Consider the following 24,597-nt stretch of genomic DNA (forward strand, 5'->3'; position numbering starts at 1 on the left):
TAAGACACCATCTTCTTGGAGAATGATTCACACACGCATCAAAATGGGATGCTTCAAGATCCCTCCTTCTCATCTCTTACGAGATATCTATCCTCATTCCAGGCCCTAAAGGGAAAAAAGGAACTTCGGGAATGCCGGGTCTAGCTGGAAGACCAGGCCTGCCAGGGATCCATGGTCCCCAAGGAGACAAGGGGGAGCCAGGTTATTCAGAAGGTGCAAGGCCAGGACCACCAGGACCAAAGGTATATAAACCACTGGCACGGTTACATTTTGGCAAAGATGGAGAGCCTTAAGATATCAACAAAGGCCAGATTCCGTGTAGAAAGGAGAAAAAAAAGAACAGCTTTCTATACATTCAGGCTGCTATGGTTTGTTTGTTTGTTTTTGTTGTTGAAGTTGTTTTGGTTTGGTTGGGGGAGATGTTTTGTTTTGTATTTTTACACATTCCTATTTCTACAACTGAAGCTGTATCTCTCGTGCTCTCAATTTGGACAATTTCTCTATCCCTGCCACTTAAGAGTGCTCCCAGCAGGGGCAGTAGTGATAGGTCCACACAAACTGACCAGGGCTGAGTTTCTTTCCTCCAGATAGAAACCATGGGTTTATCCCATACAAAGTTTTTGAACAGAAATTTTGCATTCTATACGCAGAACTCTTTGTCTCATTAAGATATAATAAAATAACTTTAGAGCATCATTAAAAAGCAAACAAAATCCTAAGTGTGTGTTTTTGTGCTAGAAGATTTTGAAGTGTTTTCACTTCATTACACAGAATGTTTTTTACATTGTTATAGTGTTTTTTTTTTTCGCCCCTCAGGGCTTGTGTTCCATCAGGCTAAAGTTGGCTATCAAAACTCTTTACAGGTGTGACAACTACTACACATTTAAGCAGGGCTTGGTTGTTCTTCTAGGTTTATTTCCTTCCATCCACCCGCCCCTTTTCTGCACTGAACAGTCAGAGCTACACTAGGATATAGTCAATAACAGATACTCCAGTAAGCAGAACTTTTAAACATGGGATTTCATGGTCCTCTCTGGAGAAATTCATAGCATCCCAAGAGACACACTAACCTCCTAAATTGGATGTGAAGTCCTTGGGTACATGTCTTTGTAAAGGGGGCAGATATTTTTTCATTGGATGTTTGAGGCTTTAGGGATCCCAACCATGAAGTTGTTGCCTTGAAAACTGTCTCTTTTGAGCCAGCAGAGTAGCACTGTCTCTCAGGCTGTCATTCCAGCTCTTGTGAGGTGGAGGCAGATGAGCAGTCATGAAGGTCACCTTTGACTACACAAGTTGGAGGCCAGCCCAAGCTACAAGATCCTGTCTCAAGACAGCAGCAACAACAACAAATTGCTATTGTTATTTCCATTTCCTCCAGTAGTCCTTGCCAAAATGAGAAGGAAATCTTTTAGAAGCCACAATGACTTGGGAAAACAAGCTCTTATTACTTGAAGCACAAGTGTCCTCCTTCCTGGTTAGAGTGTTTTTTTCAGAATACCAGGGAGATGCCTTCCACTGAAGCATTTTCTCAAAGAGCAATCCTATTTGAATGGATTCTTGTACAGTTCAATTCCAGCTCAGATTTTCACATGAAATGTTTAGAGCTCATTCTGGGCCACAGGCTGGTTTTTCTCTCGTTAGGGAGTCCCTGTAAGAGAATAGTATTCTAATCAGCCTTGATGGCAGTTTTGTAAGCCACCATCAACCATGCCTCATCTGAATTATCATTAATCTGAGATACAGACGTGATGAATATTAAATCAGCCAAATGGCTTTTTAACTGTGTGACTGTAGACATGCGTCTTCAAGCATAGTACCTGCAGGAAACTTATCTGTTTAGCCTACTTCTTATTCCCATCAGGCATCCTAATTTTTGCACTTTTCCACTTGTATGATTGTTTGGTAACTCTAAAGTCCATGAAGGCAGGGCCTGTGTGCATCATATGTGGGTAGATATTCTATCATCACTAGGACCAGTGCTGTGCGGGACACCAGCTTAGTTAAATATTCTGCTGTCACCCTCTGGGTGTCTTTAAAAAGAGAGAGCTGCTTTGTCATTTTGCATGTTGCCTCACGAAGCATGTGGCTAACCTATTCCCCGAACGTTTCGTGGTGCTAGCCTGTAGAAGCTACTTAGCGGGATTGATAAGGAATAAGCAGTTTCTGTTACTTTAATCCTAACCACATACCCTGCTTATATGAGAACTTTAAAGGTGTTTGACTAATTTTAAGGGCGATCCAGGATTGCCAGGCGACAGAGGCAAGAAAGGAGAGAGAGGCCCACCGGGGCCACCTGGACAACCGGGGCCTGCTGGACCTGATGGAGCCCCTGGGAGTCCCGGGAGTCCTGGCCACCCAGGTGAGACCCGTTTTTACAGTTCTGGAAAGGGCAAGCAGTGTGTGCAGGATGGCCCTTCCCTTTCAGAACAGAAAGCTACAATTTTGGTTGTATGTGCTACAATTGTTTGGATTCAACTTTGAACTTCAAATCCCACACCACTAAAATGAATGAATGAATGAGTGAATGAATCAGGAGGGGCCTCACTTCACTGTTCAATGGACCGAAATCTAAACACCTGCTCTTGTCATCAAAACATCTGAAGTGCCGTCTAAACAAATTCAGCCTAGAAGCATGAAATGGCACTTCCCCGCACAAGCTTAGGTTAGAACGAGATAGCGAGAATTGTTAGAAATGCACAGACTAGGTGACTGAACAGAAGCCTGCTTTCTCACTGTCTGGAAGCCAGAACTCTGAGACCAAAGGGCTGGTAGGGCACTGGGAGACCCCTGGGGTTGGCTAGCATTGTCTCTTCCTGTCTCCCCTTGTGTTTGCATCCTTATCTCTTACAAAGATGCCACAGGTGTCCGATTGGAGTCCTCACTTTTGTTTAACTTGTAATTTTTGTTTACTTTATTTATTTGTTGTATATGCGGGTGGTGTGTGGATACTTGTGGAGGTCAGGGGACAAGGTGCAAGAAGATCAACTTGTGGGAATCAGTTGACTCCTTCCATCACGTGGGTCCTGAGGATCAAATTCAGCTTGTCAGGCTGGTCTGTAAGCACTGCTACCCACTTAGGTGTCTTACCAGCCCCCGGCATTTAACAACCACATTGCAAAATACAATGGCACTATGGGGTGCTGGGTGTTAGAACTTCCACATAGAAGGGAATCACACCTTTGTGGAGACAACATCTTTCCTGACAAATGTCTGAGGTGACCTGTCAGGAGTTCTCCTGAGGGCAGCCTGAAAATGGCTGATGGGAGGAACTGGCTGTCTCAGGGACTGATGTGACTGACCACTTATGTCTTGGTATTACTTTCTCTCTCCTGTCTCTGGATCTTTAGGAAAACCCGGTCCTGGTGGTGATATGGGTCTTAAAGGAAAGAAAGGCTTCCCAGGCCCTCCCGGAAGCACTGGCCCTCCAGGTGTTATTTTAAAACTTACTCTACCCCCTTTGCCTAAAGAAAACACACTTTCTCCTTGAGATTAAACTGTCTAAGCTCACTGTTTCTGTAGAATGCAGAACAGTGGAGTCAATAACACTAACAATCTAATTGAAGTATCTGTCAGTATAAAACACTGTGGTAATCTCATGGTGGTATTGATCTAAGCATAGTTTTTTTGTGTTTTGTTTGTTTGTTTGTTTTTACTATGAATGCAGTTCTGCGTGACTATGGTTCTGAAAATTCAGCACCTTGAGCACTTCCCACCTATCTCCTGCTATTCACAGTAGGCCATGAGAGAAAGAGAGGTCCTGTCTTTGAATGGCATGGTTTGGGTTTCTATTTGTTTCAGGCCCTCCAGGACTCCCAGGACTCCCTGGACCAATGGGTATGAGAGGTAACCAAGGACATGATGGAATTCCTGGTCCTCCAGGACAAAAGGGAGAATCAGGTACAGCTGTGTGCGTGTGTGTGTGTTTGTGTGTGCATATGTAAATGGATCCATTCGTGTAGAAGTCAAGAGGATGCGCTACATGGGCTGATTTTCCTCTTACCCTACACAGGTTCTGGGGGATGGAGTTCAGGTTATTAGTCTGAGCGGCATGAGCCTTTATCCACAGGGCTACCTCACTGACCCTTGCTTTTAATATTTGATCTACCCACTGCTTTATTAATAGCATTTTAATTCCATGTGGCTCTAATCATCCTTCATTGATGGAACTGATGTCCTCTGACACGTTCTCAGTGTGCATCAATTATACGTACTTCATATATAGGCTGTACCAAGATCAATCAAATGTTAATGTATCAAATTACCTCTTACAGGCTTGCTGGGGGGCTATCCAGGCCCAATGGGGAGCCCTGGTGTTCCAGGTAGGCAGTTCTTCTTTCCTGGCCTTAAAATACACATTTCCAAGAGCAGAATCTACTTCTCCATGTTTAATTTGTCAAACAATATAACTTGGCAAATGAAAAATGTCCCAATGATGGTACTAAATATTTATAGTCTTAATAGTCAATCAAAACCACTTATCACAACAAAGGAAACTGATCCAAAGCTGCATTCTGGCTTTTTGGATTTCCTTCTATGCAAGTTTTTAAAGATAAAAAAGAATTCATATGTATTTGCATTGTTGGTGTCAGCTGGTGACTTGACTCCTAAAAGGATACAGGTGGAGTTGGCTTCCCTGTGAGCACCCTCCCTGCTCCTGAGGTACAGTGTCAGTGCCACCATTTCCCACCTTGATCCCAGGTTCTGCACGGAGCTTGTGGTTCGCGTCACTCTTTGACAATGGCTCCGCTGTGCCTCTCTCGACATCTGGGACATGACAACTTATCTAACATGTTTCTCAAAGTCTCTGCGTGTTTTCTCAACAGACCGCAAGTGCACCTTTCTCAAGCTAGTGCAATAGGACGAGCAGATTCTTTGAACTCTTTCCTCTTTTGTAGAGAAGGAAGCCAAGAGAAACATCAGACTGTTTGTACCTTTTGATGATCTTTATTAGGTTAAAGTAGCCATTATGCTTCATTCATAACGACTGATGTTATGAGAACCTGCAAAAGATGAGTCGATGGTGGAACTGACCTGTGCTAGAGTCAGAATGTGAAGTAGACAGGAGCTGCTCTTTCCCCTTTGTTTTTTAATGGCTTGATTGTCCTTCTGATCAACCTCAGTGTTCCACGTGTCCCAGAGCCTTCCATCCCCTATGAGCTTGGAACCTTTGCCCCTGCCAGTTGTAGAGCCGTAGGCAAAAGAAAAAGTTTCTGTTATATTGTTAGGCTAAGCTTAAAACCTACTGGAAGAAAAATTCTGTATTTGTATTACTTTGCATTTGACTGCAAATAAAATGTCAAAGGAAAAAAAAATCACAGCTTAGACCAAAAAAGTAAAATAAAATAAAATAGTCCAGTTAGTTATATATATATGCTTCAATGCTTCTCAGAAAACAAAACACGACAAGGTCAGTGAAACCTGGAAGATACGGATTGGTTTCATTAGTTTATTCTCCCAAATCCTCAAGATAACTCATATTAGAGAAAAAGAATGAACTTTTAACAAAATTGTAATATAAAACCCACGACATAAGTGCATGAGGTCATTGCTATGCAAAGACAGTAATACAGAGCCAGAAACAAGCTGAAGCCCTCTGCCCACTTTAACAGCATGAATCCCAGCACTACAACGCTGATGAATAAATCCACTAAGGACAACATCCTAAGAGTCAATAGTTTGATTCATTTTCTTTATCACCTTAGGTCTTTACTATCTACCCAACAGTGACCCACCCGCAACCTTTTCCAGCCACCAGCCTCACTTTCACTTCTTTATTCATGCCATTGACTCTCAAGAATAACACGGGGGGAGCGGGGATTGGAGAGATGGCTCAGAGGTTCAGAGCACTTGTTGCTCTTGCAGAGGACCAGCCTTCAGTTCCCAACATGCACACGGTGGCACACAACCACAAGTAACTCCAGGCCCAGGGGACTGAATGCATCCTCTGGCTGCTCTGGGGACCAGGCACATGGAGCACATACAAATGCATAGGTAAAACACTCATACACATAAAATAAAATACATAAATCATTTTTTAACTTAAAAAATACTCCATAGAGATGGGGAAATGGAGGGAAGATTGTTTTCAACCTGTACTACATCTTTCATCCAGAAATGCCAAAGCACAGCTTCTTGAAGGTTTTCTGAGATGACAAATAATACTTGGTAGTAAGCTGTGACATTTCTGGGATCCTCTATCATACCTCTTGCCATGTTTGCCTGCACCCCACCCAGACTCAGTGTCACACTTGTAGAAAAAAAATTTAGCAGGGAAACTGAGCAGGATTATAACTATCTCTGTCTAACAATTCCGAGCACACGTCACTGCCGTGAAGTTTAGCTTTTTTCTACTCTATTGAATTATCAGTAAATAAATAATATCACTATAAAGTTCACCAAATAATAACAGTGGCTTACATATGCATGACACTTTAGATCTTGTATCATGCCTTTTGTCTCTATGTTGGCTAAATGTTTTTCAGAGAACTGAGCTATGACAGGTATAGTTTTACTTTTAAAATAAGACAATGAAGAGCTGGGGAGATGGCTCAGTTAGTATGAAATATACAGGATCTGTAACGGCAGCACTGGGAAAGCTGAGACATGCATGCAGATCCCTGGAATTTAATAACTAGGCACCACAGCCAAATCAATGATCTCTAAGCTCGCCGAGGTAACATGCTCATGCGCGCACACACACACACACACACACACACACACACACACACACACACCAAATAAAATAAAACAAGAGGAAGACCTATAGGCCTCTATTTTTGTTCTCCAGCCCCCCCCCCTTTTTTTTTTAAAGAAAATAGACTATGAATCTTAACATTTTCAAAGAAACTGCCTACGTTACCAAAGCTAACCACAAACTGTACACCCAAATGAGCTTTCTTCTTTGCAGGTGTCAAAGGAGACAGGGGAGTTCCAGGCTTGCCTGGCCTCCCTGGCAGGAAAGGTGCCATGGGAGATGTTGGACCTCGAGGACCCCCAGGCATCGCTGGAGTCCCAGGACCTCCAGGTCTACCTGGGGCAATTGTCCCTGGCCCAAAAGGAAACAGAGGTCTCCCTGGCTTAAGTGGAAATCCAGGTAGAGTGTTGGAATGGAAGTCACATTTGCTGTCAGATGTGCTCTTTCTCACATTACCTCATAGCTTCTTGCTTCACTCCTGGTCTTCTGACTCTCATATGCAGTGAGCTGGTATGATGTTGAGGGACAGTGGCCTGGGTAAAATATTAGTAAGTTGAATTAAGTATGCTAGTTGTGCATGAAATCTGCATCAGTCCAGATGTTTCCCCACAGACTTTTCTCATAGAGATATGGTTCCTTCCTGCTTTTCCTCATGTTTCTCTGGCTTGCTTTTGCTCTGTCTTCACCACAGTCCCACCTCCCAGCAGCAATGAAAAGGGTCAATAATAAGGCATGGGGCTTGTATTTCACTTCAAAGAATCCATGATAGGACTCTCAAGACTCCCTTACTGACAACTCTGACGAACTCTTTGTGAATCCAGGTAAGCCAGGTCCCCCTGGACCTCCAGGACATATCGTAGATGGCATAAAAGGTGACAAAGGATTTATGGGCCTACCTGGCCCCAAAGGTCTACCCGGAGCAGCAGGAGACATGGGTCCACCAGGTCACCCGGTGAGTGTGGAATGTTAGTGTGCAGCTCTGACTTGCGGTTGTTATACTGCAGTCATATCGTATTTATCAGTACTGGTCGCGCGTGCTCACTCTTCACGAACTGTACTGTTGACTCTAGTGAGCTGACTGCTGTGCGTGCTCAGAAGCCTCTGAATGCAGCACATTCACCACTTATGATACATCTGCACAGTGAGGAGATACAGCCAAGGTCCCACAGAGCCCAGGAAATAAAAAATCCTAAGGGCTGCAAAGAGTTGACCTCTACAAAGCCTCTAACACATGGGTCTATCTGGTACAAACCTCTGACTCCTGCTTATGTAAGCTCAGATGTTCCAATGAGGAAGAATCTAAGTACGTGGTAGTTGGCAACTGCCCTCAAATTACCTTAAATGATAGTCATTTTGTCCTCTATTACTACACTTTCAAAATGACCTTTGCTATTTTGTAAATGTTGCATTTTATAACCCCCTACACACACGCGCACACACATACCATGAAATGTTTGAATGTAACTTCCATTTCTTCCTATTATTTTCTGCCTGGTTCTGGCAAATTCAGTTTCACTGTTCATCAGCCTTCCCTCTACCATGAATGTATACCCCAGTTTGACAGTATTTCCCTTTAAAATGAAGCCAGCAATAGAACAACTTTCAGAAATAAGAGCTAAGTCCTCCAGTGAGTGGCTAAGGGAGGGAAGTGTCTCACTGCCCTCAACATTACCATTTTAGGACTTCAACCTAAGTTCCCTTTAGGTCACTCAGCTGACTCACAGCCACAATGGTAATGATACACTGAGCTTAGAACCAGCTGTGCTAACAAGCCTTTTCTTCATAAAATTCAACTTTGTAGTTGTAGAAATAATATGCCTTCCTGGTGAGAAAAGAAGAAAGCTCTTTAATAGCACACGTCCAGCCCTGGCTGATGCCCAAGAGACACCAGCCTGGCATAGGTTTTACTAATTTATATACACCTTGGGCCTATACATTTCACATACGATACCATCTACCCCCTCCCTCAAAAAAAAAACCCTCTTAGGTCCTAGCTCCAGGTCACACTGAACAATTTAAACTGAGACAGGAGGCTGTAAATCCAGCCATTTAGGCAAATGGGGGATTTTCACAACAAAGATACTGCTAGAATTGTTTTAAGCTCATCAATGTTGTACTTTTTCCTAATAGTGGTTGCCCTGGTTCATCTTGACCAACTGGCAGAATTAGCTTTTCTCAGGAAGAGAACCGGGGGCTCTATGGCAGGCTGGGACTTACTACTGCTTGTGACTGTGTGTGCTCCTTGAGCATCCTGTTGGAGGCATGCTCTTTGGTGATTGGCTGGTCAATCCTGGTAACACTTACATCCTCGCATCTCAAACCTTGTTTCTCTCTATCAGGCCTAGCTAGCTACACATCTTTGGGCTTGTTTGGAGGCAGAACTCCTTCAGCTAAATTCCACTTTGTATGATCGATGTCTCCTAAGCAAACCCATTAGTAAATCCTTTACAACACCAACTTCATACTTTGAGTTTCTCCTATATCAGTGTTTCTTTCATGTCTTCCTTGTCAAGTCTTGTGCTGTTGGTGTTTGAGACACAAGTGCAGAACTTTCACATTTACCTCGAAAAATGCAATTCTGTTCTTGCAGGCCCATACTCTCAGGATCCCAGCCCAAGACCTCTCATTTCTGAGTCCCTCCCTCGACCTCTACCACCTCCCCTGAGTTCACTCACATTCAGTGAGTTCATTCCTGTGTTTCTCAGTCTCCTGGAAATAGGTGTTGAATAAGTGAATGTGTTCCAATGCTCACTACAGAGTATCTGCTCTGTACAATTACCGGTCAAGGAAGTCCTCTTCTCTCAAAGGGCCTAGTGTAAGGTGAAGAAGACAAATACTGAAATACAGTGTTTTCATGCTGTGTGCTATGATGAAAGATCGAAGGCTGAAGGAACACAGCAAAGGCTCCACATTTCCTCTGTGGAATGTGCTCTGGGCCTGAGTCTGAAAAGATACACATCAGTTGCCAAGGAGAACAAAGAAAGCAAGGGTGGAGGCTGTGAGGAAAGGAGAGTCTTCAGAATCTGAAGACTAGCTACAGTGTGAGTATGGGGGAGGGTGCAGCTGGAGGCTGCGGTTGAATGTGAACCCATCCAGAGGAGACCAAAGACTGCAAAGAGTTCAGGTCAAGAGGGTCTCATTTTCTAGACTAAGCAGTAATACATTACAGCTGCAGAGGTGGCTCAGTGGTTAAGAGCACCTGCTATTCTTCTAGAGGACCTGGATACAGTTCCCAGCAACAACAGCTCATAACCAAGTGTAACTCCTGCTCCAAGTTATCCAACACACACACACACACACACACACACACACACTTAAAACTAAACCTTAAAAAAACAAGAATCAGTACAATACTTCTTCATTCAAAAATGTATGTCAAGCTTCCTCTACAAGTTGAAATTAATCCTTTAAATAATTTGCCTTTGTTTTAGTCATTCACCAAGCCTGAAACCTCTCCCAGTTGCCCTATGTTGCAGTCACTGTGACCACAAAGGCATGGTGGAGAGATCACGTGAAAATACAGACTCTCTATCACCCAACCTACCACCCCACCTCTAACACCCCACTAGTAAATATGGAGGTTCTGTGGCATGACTATTATTAGAAGCATGTTAATCTCTTTCGTTATTTGGTCTCTAGAATCTACTTTTTGAGATATCGTCCACCCACAACCAATCTGCTGCTGTAACTCATGTAGTCTATGGTACTTTGAAAGTTGCCACTATTGATCTGGTGATTGCATCTAAATTTCTTCCAGGGACACTGGCAGATCAAACGTCCAGGCTGTAAACAGGACCTCTCTTAGCTCTTTGGGTGCTTTTCTAGTTATTTCCAATGGAAATCTTCTTGATGAATGTCCTATCTGACCCTCTTAACAACTCTCTTTGAATAAAATAAAATACCTCCCTTTCCACCCAAGGGCTGAGCCCAGTATCCAACTCTCCTTAGCTGCTGCTTTTTGCTGAAGACAACAGACAGTTACCAGAAGCCACAGAGTCCCTGATCAGATCAGATGGCTTCTCCCCCCCCCCCCCCTCTCTCTCTCTCTCTCTCTCTCTCTCTCTCTCTCAACCTCATCCTAGCTCACCCCACCTGGACCATTGTCCTTTTCCTCCCAAGGCAGCAGATTCTAAGGCAACCTTTGTTATTCTTGGCACCTTGTTCATGATTTCTAGTTGGTTGTTTTCAATAGCATTCTGTCTCAGTTCCTAGGAGCAGCATGAGAGTAGATCTAAGGTATGGCTCTTTTGGGAAGCCCTGCTCTCTCTCTTCTCTTATGGCTGTTCTTGAGTGTCTTAAGGATCCAACAGCAATTACTATGAGTACCTCCTACTCAGTAGGCTCAAACTCTCCCCCTACTGCCCTTTCAGATCCCATCTCTAGACAGTAGTTCTCCTGTGAGCCTTATCAGGAGTAATTTACAACTCCGCTAGCTTAGCAGAATGACACTTGGATTACACAATGGCTCTACAGTCCTTGAACAATTACAGGCTCATTCTTCTTGAAATGACCCAAAATACAGGGCAGTTCCATTTAAATGCATTCAACACTCAAACAATATACACTAACATTAGATGGGAAGGTTTTGTGTGTATGTGTGTGTGTGTGTGTGTGTGTGTGTGTCTGCCTGTCTGTGTCTGTGTGTCTGTGTGAGTCTATGTGTGGAGGGTGGAGTGGAGGGAGTTTTAAATAAGAGCTCCTAAGAAGAGCTCTAGGAAACGTAAGAGCTAAAGGTAGGCAGAATGCTGAACTGACATCATTTTTACCTTATTCTTATCCAATATGAAGTCGTATATTTTGCTTAAAAATAATATGTCATGGATACTACGCTTTTAAAAGTTTGTCTGTGGTTCTGCTCTTTCCCCTGTACTCAAAATATAGGGAGCACCAGGCACTCCAGGTCATCCAGGTCTCAGAGGTGATCCGGGATTCCCTGGATTTCCAGGCTTAAAAGGTACTATTTTGACACCATTGCTCTTAGATCCAAAAAACGGTAAGTGCCACTCAAATCACATTTGTAAAACTGCACATCATGTTCGATGAACTTTTATGGCCACCAGAGACAGTAGGGACAGTACAAAAGTACAAACCTTAGCATGAGGACCCACGAACAGGATTTCAGTGTAAGGTCAGGGCACTCTACTAACATCTGAACCAACGGGTTTGACGTGGAAGCTCTAGGACAATTAGAGACAATTGAAAAGTGTTGCCTTTGAAAAAATTCAAATGTACTGGGATGAGGGGTGGCATACTGCATCAATACTAACAGCAATATTTTTAAGTTTTGGCCATGTGCATTTAATTTCATAATTTGGAAAGCTGATAAAATCTAAAAGAACAGCCACCAGACCATTAATGTGGGAAAAGTGAATTTTTATGCATACATTTATACATTTGTGTTTTATGGGGTTTATTTACTTATAGTGACAGGGACTGAATCCAAAGCTTTGACAAAAGCTCTAACACCAAAATCCATGCCATTGTAGCCTTAATATTGGATGTAGTATGATATGCCAGGCAGAGGCAAGAAGATTACTAGAAGTTCAAGGCCAGCCTGCTCTACATTGTGAATTCCAGAGCTATGCAGTGAGATTCTGTTGGGGGTGGGAAGGTTGTAATGCAAGTGAATTTTTAGTAGATTCTTTGTTTACCTGTTCATTCCCCTGTAATGAGTTTCATAAGGGAAGGAATCTCTTCTCAGAGCCTGTAGAGGTACTAAATAACAATTGTGTTCACTGTGAACACAGCCAAGTTTTCCATGAAGGAAAACTGTTTCTAGGTTCAACGGAGGACCAGGTGGGCTTTAAAACATCTTTTTCAGTTTCTTTAAAGGCCTGCCTTCTAAGGAGCAGTTAGCTGAGGATAAATCATTGAGTGAGTTTAAGGACTCTCACTGGATGTGGGGCATATGAATACAGGCAGCTCAGCCTGGGTCAGGTTAATGACTCCATCTTCCCAAGTCTCAGAATAAAAATATCAACAATGAGAAAAGCATATAAAAGCTCCACTAAAGAAAAGTATCCTTTAATTTTTTTTTTTAAATATTGAGAGATAAGCAGGGAAGAGATTCTTACAACCAATTCCTGTGAATATACCCCATTGGACACAATCGGATTTCAGAATAAAACTCTTAGTTTACATAATGATTTCACTACTTTATCTGGAAAAAGCTCCATCACCAAAATATTTATATTGCTTCTAATACTCATAAGTGAACATTCATACTTTCTTCTGGTTCTCAAAGTAAATGGATAATTTTTTAGAGTCATTGTCAGCTAATTTTTGGTGCAGTAATTATTTTGTTCTGTTTCTTTTATCTCTTCTCTGTTTTTTTTTTTTTTTTTTTTTTTTGAAACAGTCTTGAACTTGCAATTCTCTGCCTCCCAAATGCTGGGATTACAGGCCTCTATCACTAAGGCCAAGCTTATTGCATTTCACCTATTGATATCCTATTTAATATTAAAGTATTTTTAAGTAATTAGATCTAATGTCTAAGCAATTCATTGTTGTTGTTGTTGTTGTTGTTGTTTTGAGACATGGCATTTCTACGTAGTCCTGGCTATCCTGGAACTTGCTATGTAGATCAGGCTAGCCTTGAGCTCACAGAGATCCACCTGCCTCAGCCTCCTAAATGCTGGGATTAAAGGCATGCACCACCATGTCCAGCACATGTCTATACAATTTTAATACTATTTGAAGGAGTATTTCTCAAAATCAATGGTTATTTTTCGGTAGCTTTTTAATCATCTGTACAAAATATTATGAACAGCAGTGAACTGCTAGACACTTTGTTACATACAAAATTTTATATGAGAATTCTTGGCATAAATTCTGGGCTATCTGTACAGCTGAAGCAACAAAATAAGAATGTAGATAACTGAGGCAACTGTTCATCCAGAGAACACTGGCTCAGTGAGACCTCATAGCTTACCCAAAAGACTTCACAGGTTCCTAAACTGAAAAATTAAACACTTATTCCCTGTGAATTTTAAAATTTAAAGGGTTTTTTCCTCTTTTTTTCTTTCTTACTCTTCTTCTCTTTCTTAGGAGAGAAGGGTAATCCAGGATTTCCTGGATCAATTGGACATCCAGGACCAACTGGGCCAAAAGGACCACCTGGTAAACAGATCTGTTTCTCTGTTGTTGTTCTGTATAAAGAAGGGCAGTTTCATGAAGCCATCTTCTCATTGTATTTTTGCCAATAGGTACAGCTGGAAAACCTGGAACACGAAAGGTCATCTCCCTCCCGGGAAGCCCAGGGCCACCTGGTGCACCTGGACAGCCAGGAATGAAAGGAGATCCTGGGCCACTGGGACCACCAGGATTCCCAGGTGTGGGGTTAACACCATTGACCTGAATCTTTAAGAAATGGTGAACAATGAAAATCTGTAAAGCTTAGAAGCAGACAATACAACTCCACAGAAAACACTAAACACTTCAATGTTTTGTATAGCCATTTTAGGACTGGGCTCATTTACCCTGACCAGCAGGGGAAAAAAAAAAAGAGCTTAGACCCCTTGTTAAAACATCTAGACATCGTACAAAGTAGGAAAAACACAGCTCAAAATGTCGTGTTTCATTTCATCTCACCCATCTCATTTGACAAACATCAGCTATGGGGCTCAATTTTTAAATGAATACCTAACTACATCCTAGTTCCGTAAATGTGGACTCTTCTAACAACTGTACACAAGTGTTAGGGGGAAAATGACTTTAAAGTCTCTCCAGACTACCAATATTTGAAAATTAACTGAACCCTTTACATAGTCGTAGCATATTGGAATAAAGTTATGAATAGGACTCTTGTTCTCTAAGCTTATCTGAATCACATGAGCGATAAGCGAGGTATTACTTACTGTCTTGATCACTATTCATGGTTTCTTAAGGCCTTTGGGAAAAATCAGCAAACATCACAGTTTGCTCAGGGCTAAAGGCCATCCTGTGATGTCAGTCTTGGCTGATGAAACTGCAGAAGGCCTGCCCGTACTTGGGTGGGTGGCATTGTCACCTTTTATTCTAATATGATGGCATGTAATATAACAGAGCCTTTTGCCTAGGACCCTGTGGGCCAAAAGGTACACCAGGCAAGGATGGAAAACCAGGAACTCCAGGACAAGCTGGTGAAAAGGGCAGCAAAGGCTCTAAAGGTCAGCAAGGTAAGCATCCAGCCCACCTTCCTTGTTGAAGCAGTATTGTGTCAGTGTCCAGAAGGGACTCATGTATACGTGTGATCATGTGACTGCAAGAAAGAGTGAGTATTCTGGGTCTTCCAGTTAACCAGCGTTCAGATTAGAACAAGGGCAGAGTACCAGGTGTTCATTTGGAAAAAGGAGTCACAAACCAGAATATACTGTCCATTCTGCTCTGGGCAGATTTACTTTTCATTTTTAGTCAAGATGTAAATCTTTGGCTAAGAACTAATTGAGCTGATCAGGCACAGTTAGTACCCTATTTTCAGAAAGGCAAATTGTTTTTTAATTATCTACAGAAGTTACATTGGCTAACAATTTCTTACAGGAGCACAATGACCTGGGTTAGAGAGGGACGCCAATCAACCAATGTTGCACAAGGAGCAGATAGGCTAACTCAAGGGCGTCAGGGACTGGTCGCAGGGCGGCCTTGGGACTGATGGCCAAATCCCCTCAGGGTGGAGTTGGGCTCTCAAGGTCCTAAACCACAACTCTGCTAAGGCCCTGGCTAAAGCCATTATGGTTCTGCCAAGCACATACTTGTTTTTAGAGAAAGAACACTGTTCCTTCTCCATATGTTGGGGATAGGGAGGGCAAGACCCTGACCCCAGGCTATTACTGACTCTGCCAAGCATGTTTCTGGTTTAGAGAAGGAGCTATGTTCCTTCTTTATAAATTAGGGCTTCAGGGAATACCTTGGCTTGGTCTAGCTCTCAAAAGATACATCATGTTGGTTTTGGTTTGTTTTGTTTTTTTAAAATACTACCTTCACATGAATAGAACAACTTTGCTTCCTTATTTAGGAAAGCCGCCCTTTAACTGTATTATTTTTTTAATACAAGTCAATAACTCAGGTGTATGTTCTGTAAAAAGGCCTCTTAATGGATTTGGAACATATTCCAAATATGTTCTATTTGGAATATAAGCTCTGCATGCCAATTTGATAACCTGGATCTAAATTTGCCTTCTGCAAAAGTCTCAAAAGCATGCCTCTGGAAAATACTGAAATGTCTAACTGCCTGAGGTTACTGACTTTGTTAAAGAAGGCATAACTTTCAAGTATGATTTCCTAAGTAGGTTAGACACTTCAAATATGGTGCTGTAATATTAATTGTGATATTAACCATAGGGTTACTTTTGATTTAGTATTGCTGGGAATCTACATTAGGGGACAACCCATTTGATTTCATTCATAATGTGCTTTTTGTTAATGGTTCTATTAATTTATACAGTTTAATGACCAAAGCTAGGTTTTATAATGAGGTGACAGCAAGCACAGGATATTGCAATACAAATTGTGTTGGGAGTTGATTAGCAAGTAGTCAAATGCTATAGAGGCCTCACAAGAATGATACAAGGATCAAGCTTAGATCCAGAGTGAAGCAGCATAGTCTTGCACAGCGCACATGTGCATGAAATCTTGCCTCCAGTTTCTGCCCTGCTCAGCTAACTGTTTTATAATTGCCATGGAGAAATGGAAACCATCTTTTGTTTAAGCTCCATAGTAGTTGTTTTTGCTGTGATAAACATTTAAAAAAAAGAAGCAACTTATGGGGGGAAGGGTTAGTCACCAATAGGAAAGGCACAGTAGTGACAACCGCTCAGTTTGTGACAATAGAAGCAGTTCTCACCTCTTGGTGGGTTAGTTAGCAAACAGAGCAAACTAAAATTACTGGCAGGTAAAATCTTCTACCAGCCAGGCTGCCCTTCCCAAGGATCCACAGCCTCTAAAATAGTGCCACAAGCCAAGGAAGGACTGAGCATTCAAACCGTAAGCCTCTGAGGAGCATTTCAGATTCAAGCCATCATAGCCCTAACATTCCCTTTCATAGTTCAGGCTTACCAGCTACATAAACACATTTAAATGATTATTTTGAAAAACAAGTTTGAGAGTCTGGTCATATTGCAACATGTATAATTTATTTTTCAAAGGCCCACCTGGATTGGATGGAGTACCTGGTTTAAAGGGAAAACCTGGAGACCGGGGAACACCTGCCACTGGGACAAGACTTCAAGGCTTCATCTTTACACGCCACAGTCAAACTGTGGCCACTCCTTCATGTCCTGAAGGAACAAAGCCACTCTATAGTGGGTTCTCCCTGCTTTTTGTACAAGGCAACGAGCATGCACATGGACAAGACCTTGGTAAGTCACTTTATGATGCAAAGTGTAACGTACTTGCAGGATGGGGGCTGCCTCTGAAAGTCTCTGTAAATGCTGCCAGTGTCTTCTGGTGCAATTGAGAGAGCACCTGCTGCCCAAGGTTTAGTTTCTATCACGGCGTGTGAACTGCTGGAGGGAACCCAGCTAGACTGGTCAATGCCAACAATTTTAACCTCAACCATCTATCTTTTGTTCTTAACTTAATCTTCAAATTAATCTTTTCTAAAGCTTCCTCTGGTTATTTGCTCTTATGAATATCTGGAAATAGTTGAAGCAAAGACATTGTCCCAACTGAACAACATCGGGTCCCAAGTTCTATCCAAGCAGGTTAGAAAGGGCTGTGGGAAGCATTCTTGATAGGGGAGGGAGGGCTGGTTCTACCCATTTGAGGCTTTGACTTCCATCATTCCTAAAGCTTTACAATACCACATTTTGCAAATAATTATTTTATCTTTGTCCAGGTTCTCCACAGGTTATGTGATAATTAACCTATTTCTAAACAATAATAGTCAGAATAACTGTAATTTACTGGAAGTGATACTCAGCTTCATGTTTTATCAGGTACTCTGGGAAGCTGCCTGCAACGATTCACCACAATGCCATTCTTATTCTGTAACATCAATAATGTATGTAATTTTGCATCACGAAATGATTATTCATACTGGCTGTCAACACCAGCTCTGATGCCAATGGACATGGCTCCAATTAGTGGCAGAGCTCTTGAACCCTATATTAGCAGGTAAAAACTCAATCCCTTCATTTTAAAAGAGGATCAAGTGACTCACTTAACTTGTAAGGAATGGAATGTGGCTGTCATACTATTGGTTTCATTTTACAGATGTACTGTCTGTGAAGGTCCTGCAATGGCCATAGCTGTTCACAGTCAAACCACTGTTATCCCGTCTTGTCCCCATGGCTGGGTTTCTCTCTGGAAAGGTTTTTCCTTTATTATGGTAAGATTTTAAAAAACAAAACCAACCTTAGCACTTTTCAAGTAACAAATATTGCCTGTTGAGTCGTGTACTGTGACTGTGTCTCTTTCTAGAAGACACCCCAAGTGTTAGCAAATCTAGATATAAGAGAGTATTTTCTGGGTTTTTTTCTTTTGTTTGATTGTTATTAAATTTATATTACTGTTCTCCACCCAAGCCAAAAGTGTGGAAGACTTGCATTTGAGCTCCAATGGGCAGTGTTTTTCATTGGGATCTCTTTGTTGTGACAGTTCACAAGCGCAGGCTCGGAGGGTGCTGGACAAGCGCTGGCATCGCCCGGCTCCTGCCTGGAGGAATTCCGAGCCAGTCCGTTTATAGAATGCCACGGACGAGGAACATGTAGCTACTACTCAAACTCCTATAGTTTCTGGCTGGCTTCACTGAACCCAGAGAGAATGTTCAGGTAACTGCAATGCCGGCCTTAATCCGATGACTGGACCGGAGAACGGTTCAAAGGCCACCATATCTGCTTTTTATTGTTGCCTATGGGTGGATGTACTTACATGAACTCTCTCAGTCCTACCAACAGAATCCTGTTTATCTTCTTACTACCAGGTTAGAGGTTTTCTTGACATCAACAAGAAGACTTTATTTCTCACTGTGTCTGTCAGTAAAGGCCAAATGTACATCTGACTATGTTATTCCTAAGCATATTTGAACACATATATGGGTTTATAGTTAAGTATTGAATAAAAACACTAGCTGATCTGCTGGTCTTAAAGTAATGTATTACAAAGCTTATGAGTGTTTAAAAAGAAGAAATAGTCTCTATCTGTAGGTTTTCAGGAAGCCTGTGTTCCATGAATTCTGATGAAACACAACGAAAATATAAAATATTGATATATGTGTATATATGTGAATATAAATTTATCTTTTCATAAATTCTCTTCTACTAAAGGGAGATGTTTCTGTAATAACCAACAATATTTACTAACAAAACTCAAAGCAAGTTAAGTATTCTCTTTTATCCACCAACCAATGAATTCTTTGATTTGTGTTTATTTCAGAAAACCTATTCCCTCAACCGTGAAAGCGGGAGACTTAGAAAAAATTATAAGCCGCTGTCGGGTGTGCATGAAGAAAAGACACTGAAGAAATCAAAGAAAATAGAACCACTTTTTCTTCCTTCTTACATGACAAAATCATAACCCTGAGCACGTCTTTTTCTCCAACCTTACAAAGTTGCTCTGTGAGGATTTCGTAGTGAAGAGTTTCACCACACAAGAAAGCATTTCATTCAAGAGAGTCTGTGATGTCAGTCTCTAAACTTGTTGGTTTCAAAGTTCCCCGAGGAAAGGCAACAGCTTTCCACAAAATGTCACTGAAGTCACATTCCACTTGTACCCTAAGCACTGACTAAATGGTGACTGTGTGAAGCTTGACCTACAAGCTAAGAGAGACTGGCTCCAGGGATCCACAATGTGTTTCTTGTCTCCCACTCTTGACGCAAGGAGTGTGGTTTCCTTCCACCACCTTCCCGAGACCGTGGGAGATGAGGACATACAGAATCCAAGCACACCAAGAAAAGAACTGGATGGTCAGAAATGTTACATGGTATAAGGCCTAAGAACCCAGGGAAAATGAGGCTCGTGATGTTCTAGGACTCATTTAAATATTCCCAAAGCTAGGACCAAAGGAAGCTTCCTGAAGGGAGACCTAACAGGCATGGATATAAAGTACAATTTCGTTTTCTATTTTGCTGACGATGTCTATTTGCTTGTTCGCTGAGCTCATTTTACTATGTCAATAGAGTCAAAGCGAGTTAAACGTTTACCCTTAGGAAGCTAATTTTTAGGAGGATGTTATACACATACATTGGAATATTCTCTTTATTGTTTCCAATGTACTCGAAAGTAACAAGGAAAGTTCTTTCTAGATGTGCACTTTATCCCCACTTCTATAAATACTGATCTTAAATAATTTTATCAGTAGTTCAATAACCCAGGAAAGAAGGCGAGGAGGCCCTTGCTGGTTTACCAGATTCCAAACATTTTTCTTTGTTCCAAATAGTTCATAACATGTTTTCACAGACTGGTTCCTTTGTTAGTTTTCCAACTTTTCCTTTGGAAAACACACACACAAACACACACTCACCACATTTTTGTTATATATTCTCACCAACCATGTGGAGAGAGACCCATAGATGAAAACCTTACTGTACACAGCTTTTAATTATATTGACACATTCCCAAGTTCATTTAATTCAGATGAACAAGTATCTTCTTCAGTACCAATCCCTGGCCCATAGACTGTGCTGGGGGTAATGGTGGCGCAGTGAAAGAGACTTGTTTCTGATTTACTCTCCAATAAGGCAACTTATTCTGCATATAAATAGTCTCATACATGCAAGACACCCACCTCCAAGCCCCCACCCCACCCCTGCACCAAATCCAACCAAACAAAAAGAGCCTCATATATGGGTGTGGCTCTCTCCAATTGTTTTTCCTTTACTACTGTTTTTGTTTTTCTTCACAATTCAGCAGGCTTGATAAAAGGTTTAAAAATAAGAACTATGGGACTGGTTCAGCCATTAAGCGCACTTGCTGCCTTTACAAAAAACCCTGGTTCAGTTCCCAGTACCCAAACTGGGTGTTTCTCAGTGGCCTGTACCAGGGGATTCAATGCCCACTTCTGGCCCCTGCACACACAGCCACATACACACATAGGCAAATTTTTAAAAATTTAAAAATAAGATCTATGCCCAGGGTAAATTCAAAACCTCTAACTTCTCTTAGGTACCACAGAAGCTAAAGTTGTAGCACTATTTGATGACTCATAGAGGCTGGGCATTGAGAGGCAAAGCTTTGACTACATTTCTTGATCCACCAAGGTGGAACTGATGGTGCTGATATTTAAGTTCAGGCTGGTGCTGTGAACCACTGCTTTGGTATTGGAAAATGCAACCCAAGAGCATAGCCAAGGGTTGTCATACTTCACCACTCATGTGACTGCTGCCAAGACACTTTTTACACCTGAACTAAGACATGCGACATCTCATTTCAATCATCTATTTCACCTGAGTTTTCTGTTCAAAAAACACCCTCCTGTCCCAGTTACACTCTATCAGTGAAAAGAAGAAACTAGTCTCTGTGGCCAGAGGGATCCCCAAGTAGAAGCAGCGGTACCCAGGAGCTTGTATAAATGCCAATTCCAGAACATTCTAAACCTGCAAAATTAGAAGTTGTAATTGGAAACCAAGAAAACTGTGTTTTGCTTTGATGAGAAGTATCTCATTATATAGCCCAAGCTAACCCCCAAATCACCCCAATTTTTCTGCCTCAGCCACCCGGAATTTTGTTTCAAAAGCTTTCCTCGTGCTCTGGTGCACTCTACTCACTAGGCAAACACCCAAGAAACTGGCCACAATGCTCTTACCTTTGCCTCTTTTAAAAACTCACAGGTGACGTTCAGGGTAATCTCTTTTACTACCAGACTGGTGCTGAAGTCAAATGGCTGCCCTCATTTGCCCATAGGCCTCTTTGGACTCCTGTCCTCTTATCAGTATTTAGCTTCTGGGGAAAGACAGGTAATACTGAACCCCTTAATTCCCAACAAAGCCATATCAACAGTTATTCAACCATACTTCTAAGAGTGACCATTAAAATACAGCCCGTGCATATTACTTCCCAGGTGTTTATGAGTAAATTATAAAGTTAAATTTCAACTTCCTATGTGGCTGGGGAAATGGCTCAGTGCTTAAGAATGCTGGCTTCTGTGCAGAAGACTCCAGTACAGTTCCAGATACCCAGGTCGGGCAACTCACTCCAGCTCAGAGGGATCCAACTGGTCTCCAAGGTCACCCACACATCGGTGGCATTCATTAGCACAGGCACAGCCACATAAGTAAAAGCAAATCTTTAAACATTTTTAACTTGATTAACAAAATGTTTGCTTTTAATCTGGTGCTTTAACTTTGGAATTTCACAGTGTGCTAAAACAACCAACTTGTCAATTGTTTGTTTTTGCAAGAAAAACGTTATTAATTTATTTATAAAAGTATTAAAAATGTTTAAATTTGAATTTTATTGCTAATTTTACAAAGGTTTTCTATATTTCAAATGTAACTTACTGCCACTAAACTTAATTTAATATTTTTCTCTATAACCAAGTGAAATTTATTTAAAATATATTGAATATTTTATATTGTTATATACTGACAAAATTATGATATATTACAATGTACTAATGTTTCTGTAAATATAACCAAAGTTCTATTGTTTTGTCAAAATAAAATTGAAAGAACAACTTATCAGGTCTTTGTTTTTTTTTAATGGAAATAAGTTTATTTTAGATTATAAAAATTAAAGTCACTGTAAAAGCAATAGGCAACTTTGAAGTTAAGAATATCAAACCTCCTACTGTTTAATATTCATTCTTACCCAAAATAACCATCAAATTATGCCAGTAAAAAATAACTATAATGTTCTGAATCTTGATACCAAAACTGAAAAACAGTAACTGAAGAAAGAATGTCTGAACTTTAAAAAGGAAATTTTTTTTTTTATGTAAAACCTTATTAGGATTTAAGATTTAGTAAAACCTTTAACCTAATGGAGAACCTAGTCAGAAATGGCTAGAAGTCATGCATCCAAATGAAACTAAACTAAATGTAGGAGATTGTTTGGATTTACATACTATGAGGCTGTAGAAAGAGCCAATGACAGATTAAGTCATCAACAGAAATGTTTAGGTCAACAAGAAAAGAAAGACCCAGCATGAATCTATAACATACAGGAAGGAACAGACTTTCCACATGAGTGGGGGAAACACTCTTCATACCACATACATTTTTCTTTTAAAGACTGTACCATCAGGTGCTCTGACCTGCTGGGAAAAAACTAGAGTCTTGTTCAATAGACTTACACAATGCCAGAAGATAAATGATAAATCAGAGTTCCAGGAAAAGACTAGGGTTTCCTAACTGAATTATGGATCTTTATTTAAAAGTTATTTTAAAAGAATGTGAAAAGAAGGGACAAAAGAAAAACCAATTTGCCACATTTCAGAAGTATGAGAGCTAATGGAAGCAGTAGGAAACTCACTTTTAAAGGTCTTGATCACAGATGGTCTACCCAGAATAACCCCTACTGATTGGAATGACAGAATAATATTATTTAATGCAACCAAAGAGAAGGATTTTGTCACTGTAATGTAGCAGGACACACCACTCAAAGTAGGCCACTTTGAAATAAAAATTATTGCAAGACAAAGGCACTTAAAAACAGAGGCCAGTGTCTAATGGATTTTAGACCCCGAGAGATTCTTTGAGTCTTCCATTTTTCTACTCCAACATAAAGCAAAAATTACTAAATAAAAGTTGTATGTTTCCCTCCTGTCCGCCTACTGTTTTATGTCAATTTAATTAGGGGCACACTGAGACCTTAAGAGGATAAAGGGAAATTTTACTTATCCTTATTAGAAAGAACGTGCAAAAATGCAATTCAAAAAGCTTGCCAAATTATTTTGAAGGACAACGGTGCTGGGCTATCTATCATGTGAGGTTTTGCTATTGTTTTGAGACAGGATCCAATGTGTAGCACTGGCAAGCCTGAAACAATCTCCCCCACCCCCGACCACACACACACTCCATCCTCCTACCTCTGACGCCTAAGTATTGTGATAATAGGAGTAATTATATTGTGATTATAGTGTAATTATAAGACTGCCTTTGGAATATTTTTTTTAGATACAAGACCACATCACTTGAGTAAATACTCTTCCTTTGCACAAGGGACTGAGAGATGTATTCCAGAACCACAGCTCATATCCAAATCTACATGTCTGTCTCTTATAAAAAAATGGCTTAATGCTTGAAAGTAACCTATGCACATCCCCACAAACACTTGAAACTGTCTTTAGATTACATATTTTAATCCAATATAGATATGTTATACTCTATTAGGAGGGAATAACCAAAATGAAAAGAGTGTGTATGTTCCCACTCACTGCATAGCTGAGGCTGACCTGGAACTCCTGATCCTCTAGCTTCCACCTCCCAAGTCCCCAGTACTGGGATTTCTAGAGTGTACCACCAGGCTTAACTATAATATGAATGGACTGAAAGAGAAAAACTTCTTCAACCCTGGTTGGTTGACTCCAAGGAAGGGAAACTGTTGCTAGGCTGTTTACGAAAACCGAGACGCACACCGTTATTTCCTGATTTGGCTTCTGGTCTATCCTTTTATGAGCGTGCCTGGTTCTTGTTTTCCAGCCTGGTCCTTCCTGAGGGGAGCCACAAGGTGGGTGATTAGACTTGAACGAGATTTCTGACAGCTACTATCTTCCAACCCCTTCGGATTCCCCTTTCTCCGACTCTTAATTTGTAAGTTTTGGGAAAATCAAAATTAGAGTGCTGAAGAATTACTCCCAATATTTGGTTACAAGTGCAGATTCTCGGGCCACCATAAGAATATTTATTCAGGCGGTGCCTTCAAACAGGTTGCTGGTTTACCTTGTTAACCTGAGGTTCTTAACGCGAGGTCCGGAAAGCCCTCAAGAGGAAGCACCTGAGGAGCGCTTTGCCCACAACAAAAATGGCTTCTGACGGACGTCCCGAGAG

General features: G+C 41.2%; 1 protein-coding gene and 1 long non-coding RNA gene across 3 annotated transcripts in view; one reads left to right on the forward strand and one right to left on the reverse strand.

Moving 5' to 3' along the window:
* The window catches only part of Col4a3 (collagen type IV alpha 3 chain), a 117,349-nt gene extending 95,488 nt beyond the window's left edge, over positions 1–21,861 (forward strand). The window contains exons 37-52 of the mRNA XM_021635104.2: positions 103–242; positions 2,233–2,359; positions 3,348–3,428; positions 3,799–3,897; positions 4,272–4,319; positions 6,908–7,093; positions 7,516–7,646; positions 11,576–11,648; positions 13,742–13,813; positions 13,900–14,025; positions 14,752–14,850; positions 16,816–17,028; positions 17,608–17,785; positions 17,885–17,999; positions 18,269–18,441; positions 19,046–21,861. Coding sequence (XP_021490779.2) covers positions 103–242; positions 2,233–2,359; positions 3,348–3,428; positions 3,799–3,897; positions 4,272–4,319; positions 6,908–7,093; positions 7,516–7,646; positions 11,576–11,648; positions 13,742–13,813; positions 13,900–14,025; positions 14,752–14,850; positions 16,816–17,028; positions 17,608–17,785; positions 17,885–17,999; positions 18,269–18,441; positions 19,046–19,130 — 1,946 coding nt within the window. The 3' untranslated portion in view covers positions 19,131–21,861. The remainder of the gene's footprint in view (positions 1–102; positions 243–2,232; positions 2,360–3,347; positions 3,429–3,798; positions 3,898–4,271; positions 4,320–6,907; positions 7,094–7,515; positions 7,647–11,575; positions 11,649–13,741; positions 13,814–13,899; positions 14,026–14,751; positions 14,851–16,815; positions 17,029–17,607; positions 17,786–17,884; positions 18,000–18,268; positions 18,442–19,045) is intronic.
* LOC132648108 (uncharacterized) lies at positions 237–24,571 on the reverse strand. 2 transcript variants are annotated; one of them, XR_009586483.1, is made up of 3 exons: positions 7,151–7,526; positions 5,032–5,948; positions 237–1,648 (listed from the first exon to the last, which is right to left on the reverse strand). It is a non-coding gene; the product is annotated as an uncharacterized LOC132648108 (long non-coding RNA). The 2 variants fall into 2 exon arrangements; XR_009586484.1 differs by lacking the exon at positions 237–1,648 and adding an exon at positions 24,490–24,571 and having other exon boundaries at positions 4,292–5,948; positions 7,151–7,227.
* Positions 24,572–24,597: the final 26 nt, after the last annotated feature.

Source organism: Meriones unguiculatus, chromosome 15 (genome assembly GCF_030254825.1).
Source record: "Meriones unguiculatus strain TT.TT164.6M chromosome 15, Bangor_MerUng_6.1, whole genome shotgun sequence".
NCBI lineage: Eukaryota > Metazoa > Chordata > Mammalia > Rodentia > Muridae > Meriones > Meriones unguiculatus.